The 10,264-nt window shown below is 42.1% G+C and overlaps 1 protein-coding gene across 1 annotated transcript; it reads right to left on the bottom strand.

The window, feature by feature from the left end:
* Positions 1–3,732: 3,732 nt before the first annotated feature.
* Positions 3,733–10,002, bottom strand: Fam170a (family with sequence similarity 170 member A). The gene is made up of 6 exons (XM_013349491.1): positions 9,961–10,002; positions 9,701–9,862; positions 6,279–6,425; positions 4,703–5,441; positions 4,472–4,473; positions 3,733–3,827 (listed from the first exon to the last, which is right to left on the bottom strand). Exons 2-6 carry the CDS (start codon positions 9,768–9,770, stop codon positions 3,733–3,735), a joined length of 1,053 nt encoding a protein of 350 aa, XP_013204945.1. The 5' UTR covers positions 9,771–9,862; positions 9,961–10,002.
* Positions 10,003–10,264: the final 262 nt, after the last annotated feature.

The raw sequence follows: 10,264 nt of genomic DNA, 5'->3' as shown, positions 1-10,264 counted from the left end.
CCTAATTCTTCCCAAAGAGTTCCAAGCATTTAAATATAAGAGCCTATGGGGTCCATTCTCATTTAAACCACCACACCTGGTTCTTAGAAACTGTGATGTAAGAATCCACAACCCCCTCAACTTATTCATGCAGTGTAAACCCAGTACAACATGGATGCAGTCACCATGTTGGATTATCAACTTGAAAAACACCCTGCGAGCCCTGAACCACAGATTCAGTGAACTCCATGTGCCTTCCAGGTTAACCCTAGAAAACTATATAGATGGTGTTTGGGGACAGGGAACCCTTTCCATGGTGTTCTCAGAGGCGCTACTTTCAAATGTAGTCATATTTTCATAAGATAGAGCCTTACATGTCTGTTGCCTAAACTTAAACTTGCCCTAAATTTTATGTTTTTCATATTTTTTACCATCTCTCACACATGCCACATCCTGAAACACTAGCCTGTCTTGAAGTTTCCTACACAAAAGAGAGTCCATTACATTTTGGTCTAGCCACCTACAAGTTCTCAGGACCTGGGCAGAATGCAGCCACATTCTTTGTTAGACTAAAACAGGAAGGCTTCTAGGCCAGTTTATAATAGAATCTATACCCACATGCACACCAAATATCTCATGAGCCAAGCTTCCACTATCCACGTTTCTCTTGGTATTCCACTCTTCCACCGCAATGGTCCATTAATCTCTGCTTATAGTAGTTTAAGGCAAATTTTCTACATTCTTCTTACAAATTGGTTCCAAAGCCTATGAACCACATGGTCACATTCATCCCAACAATGACCCACCCAACATGTGTGTTAGTTACTTTCCCCACTGTTGTAACCTGATACATGATGAGAAGCAATGTAAGCAAGCACAGCTGTATTTTGGCTTGCCTTTACCTTTCAAGGGGATCGCTCCATTGCTACAAGGAGGACATGGCAGCAGGAAAAGAAGGAATGATGGTAGTAGGAAGAGGCCTTCCTGTTACATATTATATTAAAGTCTAAGAACAGAGAATGAACAAGAAGTGGGATCTGGCTATAAAGACTCCCATTGACTGACCTCATCCAGTGGAGCTCCATCTCCTGAATATTCCACAACATTCCTAAACCACCACCATTTGTAACAAGATCCCAATCTCAGTCTCCCCCTCACTCCCTACCCACTGCCACACACACACATCTTTTCTTCTTCTCTCTATCTCTCTCTGTAGAGGTAAGATCTGAAGGTTTGTTTAATTGTGAAGTTTCCTTCTTCATTGTATCTTTTGTGAAAACCATATTTGTCTGCTAGGATAATAGGAACAGAAATAAATAGGCTTTTAATGAAGAACTCTATGATAACACATTTAAAATTTGATCTACAGCTATGGGGATCATACCATTCAAACTCCCCTATTGTGCCTAGTTCATTACTGTATTAGTAGTGAAGCTAGTGTCTGTATCTTTGTTTCTGTCTGTGTGTGTTTGTGTGTGTATGTGTGTGTGTGTGTGTGTGTGTGTGTGTGTGTGTAAGAGAGAGAGAGCATGCATGCATGCATGCATGCATGCACAAGTGTGTGTGTCTGTGTGTCTGTGCTTCCTACCTTCTTAATATTTGGTTTTCCCCAAAGTAGTTTTTCCAGAAAGAATGCATGCCTTGTAGCTAAGTTTTTGGTTACTCTTATGTACTGGAGTTCTTTGTTGTACTAAGTTGTTGAAAAAGACTATTATCTTTATGATATAGCCTTCCTGTTAAACTTCAGTCTTTAGTGTGTTTTTCTGTACATTGAAGCTGTGAACATAAATTTTTTCATTAGTGTTGAAGGTGAATTTCTTTGTTCCTTACTTCCTTCTCTGATGGCAGTATCTCTAGTATGTTATTTGAGTCTCTCAACCTTGTTGACTTTGAATCTTTAGAAGAGAATAAAAATCAGAAGGAGATGGAATATGAAGAATGTTCTTCCACCTGAGATATGACTATTGTGATGACTTTTCACCTGGATATCAGGCCTTTGCTATGGAGTAAGCTTTGAGAATATTTACACAAAGGATATATTTCCACTCCCCTAAACCACCCCAGTGAGATCTTCCTGGAATCATCAATGTCAGAATTTGCTTGTGTTTTTTAGAGGTAAGTTCCCTAAAATTGTAGGAAACCCCTAGAAATGTGTTCACCAGGAATTGCTTGCTCTAGCACTAGCCTGCACTCAGCCTCTAGGGATTCATTAACTATCACAGAGGTGTTTATAGGACACTGAAGACTACAGAGGCTCTTTCTTACAGCCATGAAATCGTTAAGTGTGCCTCAGTAATGCACTTACCTCTCCGAATGGCCTAGAGATTTATTTGGTAAATTCAGTTTCTCTAAGTCCAAGGAAAGATGGACTTCAATTTGTCCATGTCTTTGTTGTTAATTTGAGAGTGATGACTCCCGGGGTCTCTGTTTATTAAGATATAACTAGAAAGTCCTCATTCAAGCATTAAAATTAAGGCAAAATTTTCACTAGAATTTCTTTACCGGTTTGTTTCTGTGTTTTTTTATTTTACCAGGAGGAGGGGGTGTTGTTCTTCCTTTTTTTCTTTCCAATACAATCTTCCTTTGTAGTGAAATGGAGTGTATTAGGATGTTTTGATTTCTTCCTTGTTATTTTTGGTTTATCCAGTACATATTTTTGCCATTAAGCTTCCAGGAAAACATCTTTTGATTATGAAACTATTTTTGAAATATTAACAACTTAGCATGACCATAAAGAATAGGCACAAATGAGCAAGAGAAAATATACCAAACAATACCAAACAATGCAATCTCTACCTTCTCCCATTTGAACAATACCAAACAATGCAATCTCTACCTTCTCCCATTTTGAATTGTAGATTGCCTTATTATTTTGTGTTACCTATCTCATCCCTCATGGTGTAGTTATTGCTTCAGAATTGTCTAGCTCTTTAGTCTTTGTATTCGAGTCTGAGTGGCTCACTTGCTGCTTATCCCTCAGTAGACCATCTTAGAGTATTTTGCTTTTACTGGTGAGTTTTACAGCTTCCCATGCTTCCTTCTCGCTCATTAAATGTTTTTCTTAATGTTTCTAAGTGTTTCTTAATGTTTCGTTTGAAGGATTTCTTTTAGCTTTTCTCTATATGGTAACGTATTTACTTCTTCATTTCTAAGCAACAGCTTTGCCTGACATTTAGTCACGTTGACTGTTTTTCTTCTGTATTGTGTTGACTGTTTTTCTTCTGTATTGTGTTAACTCTCGTCCTGGACATTTACCGTGATGGGAGTAAAAACAAGAGGCTCCAAGCCCACTCCAGGTCAGGAAAGAACTTCATACTGTTCTCATCTGTCCTCTAGTCTCCTTCTCTGCTCTGTTCAGATTCAGGGCCATGTTACTGCCCATCACCTTTCAAAGATGGTGGACAAACTCACGACTTGCTTTAGTGCGGATATCCCTATCGTCCCAGTGGGTGGCAGCAGTGGTTGTCTCAAAGATGTTGGGGTCAGATTCTAAAAGACCAGTATAAGAATGAACAAGAAATAAAAAAAATAAAATTTTAACTCATCTGGATGAGAACGTGTGCTAAGTGGAAGATTTTCAAATATGCAGCTACAGTCTCAATCTTCAGGGCTCACAGTCTAAGACGGACATTTATTAATGTTTTAGTGAAACCCCATTGATCAACTTCCTAGAGATGTGTAGATGGGAAGCTAGATTGCTTTACTAAGAATGCAATCAGGCGTGGTTTGGAAAACAATCTTTATTGCATCTGATTATGTGTTCGACTGAGAGTTGGCTCTTTCATCTTCCTTTATGCTAACAGCATTCCGTCCACTTCCACTGCTCTCTTGATGGCCATCTCTTCTTCCTGGGAGGGAGGAAATAAGTACGGTAGAACGAGAAAGATAAGAAACGCAATGACTGCTGCTCGTAGATTACCCTTTCCTTTTATCTTAACTCCACAGTCATGCACATAGCACAGTGAGTGCATTTCCAGCTCCACTGCAGCAAAGGGTTCGAGAACATGCGCAGGTTTCTTGAGACCTAACTTTCGTGTGGTTCCTTTTCTCCCCTCTGCTTTTGCATTTTCCCCACGGGACTATTATGCCCATGGGCCAACGAGCTCTCAGCTCACTTAAGACCCAAACCTCTGATCCAACTGGGTCCCTATCTTCTCTCCAGGCCACTCATATTCCCTGTGGTTGTGCTGAGTTATCTGCCTAGAGGGACAACACTATTTCCCCTTAAAGTAGAGGACTATCATGTAGGAACAGAAAAAGGTTCCCAGTCAAAGCTCTCCAATTTCTCACTTAATAAAGGTCAGTTTCCCTAGGAGAACTGGGTGTGCCTCCAAACAGCCAATCACAACCCCGCTCTTTGTTCTATAAGCTCCCTGTCCTATGAGGTTTCTATTCCTGTGGGCCTTACCTCTCCCAAGAGAAGGCCACCCCATCTTCCAGGATCCTCTAGCCCAAGAATATTAGTTGCTGTGTGGAAACAAAATAGGGATACTTCTTAAGGAGGAAAGATGCTCTCTGCTTAGAAATGACCTGAACTTCCTGCAGGAGCTGGAGAGCTTGGGACAAATCGCAACTTACAGTAATGTAAGATTCCAGGGCCAGAAGCAGAGGGCCTGTTTAATTCCCATCATTCCCAGAGCTGACAAGCTCCCCTCTCTTCCTGACGGAGGTGCAAGCCTGCATTGGAGGGACAGATTACTCAGCAGACCCAGCCCTTGCTCACTTCTGTCCTTTTGGAGAATCAAACATACAGCCTGGACACTGACTCCAGGGTTTCTTCGCACCGTCTTCCTCGGTGGGCTGTTGCTCCTCAGCCTTCTCATCCCTGTGTTCCTCTTCCTTCTCGTTGTCGTCCGGTTGTTGCTGCCGGGCGTGCCCTGAATTCACATTGTCAATTATCTGGGACATAACGAGATGGAAGACGTGGCAGCTGAAGCCCTCCAAGAACCCATTCTGCACATGCTGTTGGAGGCAATCTAAGGTAGAATAGACTCGGCAGCAGGCCATGCACTTGTAGCCATTCTCGATGGTCACCAGTGAGTCAGGTGTCTTGGCCCTGGGTCTCTCTTCAACCATGGGTGACTCTGGCGGGCTATCTAACTCTAGCCTTTCTTCGTGTTCTTTCTCTTCGCCGGTTTGTTCACTGTCCGACAGGAGGTTTCTGGTGGACACATCAGAGGATGGAGCACCTACCCACACACTCTCAGGAAGGGTGGCTTCTTCCATCCTTGGATGCTTTTCTAGGGACTCTGAGGTTTCGCTTGTGTCCCAGGAGATAGCCACACCTTTTATCACGTGCACCCGCATGTAGTATACTTTCATCCTTTCGTGTTTGTTCATACACGGAGAGAACACACAAGTCTTATATGAAGGACAGGATGAGGAGACAGGTTGTGTCTCTCCTTCTGCAACCTGGACTCGTGATGATCCAGGCTTGGAACTGGCTTGTAATTTCTGGGTTCCTGGCAAGTGAAATCAGAAATATAAGAACATTTTCAGAGAGAAAGTTGAGGGCACATGAGTGAGAATATACGTGACGCAGGAGAAGAGGCCTTGGGGTGATACAATTGAATGATGAACTTTGGTAGTTACTGTTTGCTTTCTAGGGTGGGCGTATGCTGTGTTTTTTTTTTTATGTACAGGGATATTAGCAGATGGTGTGTACTTAGGAACATGGAGTATGAGAGTGAGAAATAAAGACTGTATGAAGTGGAGGTAAAACATGTATGTGGTGAGGGTGGGATCATGGGACCTCATTGCTATAGTATTTGTGCAATGTTGGCTATGTGTCCAAGGTCGGCATGGTGTATCATGTGTCATACATTTTCATGTTGTGTCTGGACTGAGAATACACATATCTGAGTGGAGTACGGCTGTGTGTGAAGTCGGTGAGTCTGTGCTAGGTAGTCCCCCTGCACTAATGTCTATGCTAAGCAAGTATTCAGAATTCTGAACACAATCGAAAGGCAGAAGCCACACAATTCTTCTAAAGGTGCTTGTCTGGTCCCTTAGTCTGCTGCCCCAAGACCCAACCCTTCTATCCACCCTTTCATGACTTCTTGTCATTGTGAAGCCACGGCTCAGGATCTCCCACACCAAGATCCAAGTACTTTAGGAGCTCTGAATCCTATCTAGGCTCCTCTACAGAACCCTGAGCGCACCCCCAGCTTCCCTGGGCTTCCTCTCAACCTTATCCTTGAATCTATATGCCTTCGGCACTACACCCTGAGCCCATACCCAAAGAGTTTTACCCAAGAAGCCCCATACCCAAAGCGTGTCACACCCAAGGAGCTTCGCACCATTACTACGATGGATGAGCTTAGGTGGAGAAGAAACACAGGAGAAGTATTTGGAGGCAGAGGAGACCTCTCCTACCCCTGGGTTCTGGGCTTCAGCCACTCCAGTAGATTCAGGCTGAGGGACATCGTCTTGTGATTTTGAAATTTCTGAGAAAGGTATAAGAGACAAAAAGATATGGTGGTTGGCCATGTTTGCACATCATTTACTTATCCAGCAAGTAATTACTGGTGTCTGACAGAATTAGCAATTAAGATTAAGACACATAGTAGAAATCTGACCCGAATGGATATATTCTAGTACTTAATCACAGCCATAAATTATTTTATTAGTGTCTTCATTAAAAATGTAAGAATAGAGGCTGGAGAGTTTGCTCAGTTGAGAGGACTGGGTATTTGTGCAGAGGCCCTGGGTTTGATTCCCAGTGCCTACATCTTAACTCACAACTGTCTGTAACTCTAGTCCTAGAGGATCCAATACCCTCTTCAGGCTTCTGTAGGCATTATGCATGTACATGATGTATAGATATTTATGCAGTATAAAACAACAAAAAAATAAAAAAATAAAAACTTAAAAAGTAAATAAATAGAAGTATAACAGTGATGTGCATAAGGCAACCTTTAATAAATGTGAGGTTAATATGGTAAAAGCAGTAGAAATATGGTCTCTATCTAGAGAATCAGCAGTTAGGAAATACATAGCCTTTTTATGAGGCCTATATCTGTTAAGTATGTTTCATTCACTGAAGCAATATTTAATAAATAGCTATTATGTATGAGACACTTTCCTAAGTTTCCATCTTTGAACTAGACTTTCCATTTTAATCTTGAAGGGCAGACACTGATCAGAAATAAGTAAAAATATACTAGGTCAGTGTATGGTAAGTATATAAGGTTTACCAGATGTAGAAAACAAAAATGTCTGATATTCAATTAAATTAGAATTTCAAGTAAGTCACAAACAGATTTTTTAGAGTAAATATGTCCTATATAGTATTTAATAAACATTCATACTAAACAAATATTTGTAACTTATTTGAAATTCGAATTTAAGTAAAGTTTATATTTTGTTTGGCAATCCTAATAAAAGGTACAGATGTTTTATTGTGATTTGCACAAGGCTTGCCTGTTATTATTACATGTGTAGGGTTCCTCATATGTGACATACTATAACATGTGGCTGGTTCTTACATGGTATTTAGGAATATCTTAAAGTATGTATGCTTTTATGGGTCTCTCTCTCTCTCATGTGCACACACATAGAGAGAGAAAATAGAATTTAGTGTGTGAAGACAAGACTGTCACATACACAGGGTGTGTGAACAAAAGGTAAAGGGATGGTGTGTTTATATAGCTATGTGTTCTCAAAGTGTGGAAGTAAGGGACATCTTTCTGCATCAGAGCACACAGGGGAAATGTGTGGCGATCTCACTGAAGACCCTTGTGAGAGCGTTTATGTGTTACTGCATATATGGAGTTTCAGGCAAGAAAAAAATAACTTTACCTTACACACCTCATAGTTAGTAACACTCTCTGACCCTCACACCTACTACTTCTCCTCCCAATAAGGATACCGAGGCAAAACAGTTCTAAAATATAAGGTGAAATGGGGGAGTCAAAGCCATTGCTTCACTTTCCTGTAACTGCCAGTGGGAATTTGACAGGGCTTCGAGCCACTGTTCTCTGGGCTCAGCCCACAGTCTTCAGATCCCAGGGCCCAGGAAAGCTGTGGGGTTCTACTGTGGGCAAAAGTCTCCATCTGAGCAGCTAGGTCGGGTTCCATTCTGCCCCACTTCCTACACTTGACAACCCTTTTACAGCAAGCACTTATTTTTCAATTGTGCATTTATTTTTATTTTAGGTCTCTGAGAGTTTTCCCTGCATGTATGTATGTGCACCATTTAAATGCCTGGTGCCTGAGGAGTTCAGAAAAGGCTATCTGCTTCCCTGGAACTAGAGTTACCAAGTGATGGTGAGCCACTATGTGGGTTCTGGGAATGGAACCCACATCCTCTTGCAAGAGTAGTAAGTCCTGTAGGATCAAAAACCCATTGCCATTGTTCTTGAGTTCTCAGTAGTCCTCATTGTCCGCTATGTTCAGCGAGTCCGGTTTTATCCCATGCTTTTTCAGACCCAGGCAGCTGGCCTTGGTGAGTTCCCGATAGAACATCCCCATTGTCTCAGAGGGTGGGTGTACCCCTCGCGGTCCTGAGTTCCTTTCTCGTGCTCCCTCTCCTTCTGGACCTGATTTGGACCTTGAGATTTCTGTCTGGTGCTCCAATTTGGGTCTCTGTCTCTGTCTCCTTTCATCGCCTGATGCAGGTTAATATTCAGGAGGATGCCTATATGTTTGTCTTTGGATTCACCTTCTACTGCATGTAGTGGCTTTGGGGGAACCTAGGCAGTTTGGATGCTCACCTTACTAGACCTGGATGGAGGTGGGCGGTCCTTGGACTTCCCACAGGTCAGGGAACCCTGATTGCTCTTCGAGCTGATGAGGGAGGGGGACTTGATCAGGAGAGGGGAGGGAAATGGGAGGCGGTGGCGGGGAGGAGGCAGAAATCCTTAATAAATAAATAAATTTAATGCCAAAAAAAAAGAGTAGTAAGTCCTTAACCACTGAGCCATCTCTCCAGCCCACACACCATGTTTTTACTTGTAGTCATTGCAGTTATCATGCATCCTAGGATACAAGGCAGCAACTGTCCGTGTCATCTAGAGTCCGAGAATGCTGGTGAGTTTTACCCCACCTGTTATGACCTTGGTCTCTTATCAGACTCTTTCCTTTCTTTGCTTTTCCTCTGGAAAGTCTAAAACCTGAAAATCCACAGCTTTTATTGGACCGCTTATAAATTCTTTCCACTAAAGAAATAAAATCTTCATGGTCTCGATATAACATCAACCCCAGACAAACTCCTAACCTTTTGAATAAGCATTTTATTTCTCCAAATATTTCTCAGGCCCTTTAACTCATTAGGTTATTCTTCACTCTTTCCTAAAAGACTCGGTAAAACTCAGTTTTTCAGTAAGCCCCATCACATCTCCAAGCCATTTTTCTAAGGAAAAAACAAAAAAAAAAAAAGAATAAGAGATATGAACTCAGAAAGGGATGTCTGAAAATCTGCACCTCTGAGTCAGACAGCTGGGACCTCAGCAATCTTGGAAGCCATAGTCCAAACGCCAGTGCCCGGGAAATGCCAGTGCCCAGGAAGGAAGTTTATAAAACAACACCACTGACTACCTTTGTGCCATGGGCATCTGGACTCTCTGTACTGTCTCTCATCACTGAAACTCTGGAGACAGAACTGGCAGCGTCCCTGATAGACCATCCATGCCTCCCTGCTTCACCTGAATCCTCTTCAGAGCCTGCTCGGCTCCAACTGACTACCATCCCTGTGCCCCCAGACAAGGTGCCCAGGACATACCTTCTGCCTTCTCGTCATCTTCCTGGGACTCTTCAATTTCCAGATGTTTCCTCTTTTGTCTTCGTTTCATAGTGTCGGCCAAAGCAGTCCCTTGGAGGATACTTAAAGTCTACCTTCACCTTTTCCCTACAGCTTGACTGCCCTTTTTGACCTTCAGAAAATCTGCTAATACAAATTTAAAGATAAGTTAATACAAATTTTAAAATAATCAACTCTCTTAACTGGCTGAAGAACTCAGATTACTTAATCGAACAGCAGACCTGTCCAGGGATCACTGCGCTGCATGGTGGCTGTTGAGGGTCAAAGGTCAGAGGCTTCCTAGAGGATTCTCACTGATGACATCAGAGCATTCTATGGACCTCAGTCTAACAGCCTCTGCAGCTTCAGAAACCCTCTTTGCAAGAACAATTCCTTTTCCCCAATGGAATCTCTTGAAGGAATTCAACTCTCATCTCTCAATTGTGGCAGAATATTTTTAGATGTTAACATGTTTCTATTTCATTTTTTTTTCTTTTCTCTGGTTATTTCACCCTTTAGTTTCTGTTCTGAAGCAGGAAGCAGGCA

The sequence above is a fragment of the Microtus ochrogaster genome, chromosome 18, assembly GCF_000317375.1.
Source record: "Microtus ochrogaster isolate Prairie Vole_2 chromosome 18, MicOch1.0, whole genome shotgun sequence".
Classification (NCBI taxonomy): domain Eukaryota; kingdom Metazoa; phylum Chordata; class Mammalia; order Rodentia; family Cricetidae; genus Microtus; species Microtus ochrogaster.
Note: the sequence above shows the minus strand (reverse complement) of the source record. Positions and strands in the feature narration are given on the sequence as shown.

Excerpts from the sequence above, each read along its gene's own strand:
- Fam170a (XM_013349491.1), bottom strand. The coding sequence starts at position 9,770 with ATGAAACGAAGACAAAAGAGGAAACATCTGGAAATTGAAGAGTCCCAG. Across the intron at positions 6,426-9,700 it reads AGATGACGAGAAGGCAGAAG|AAATTTCAAAATCACAAGAC; the intron begins GTATGTCCTGGG and ends TACCTTTCTCAG. Across the intron at positions 5,442-6,278 it reads GCTCATCCATCGTAGTAATG|GAACCCAGAAATTACAAGCC; the intron begins GTGCGAAGCTCC and ends TTCACTTGCCAG.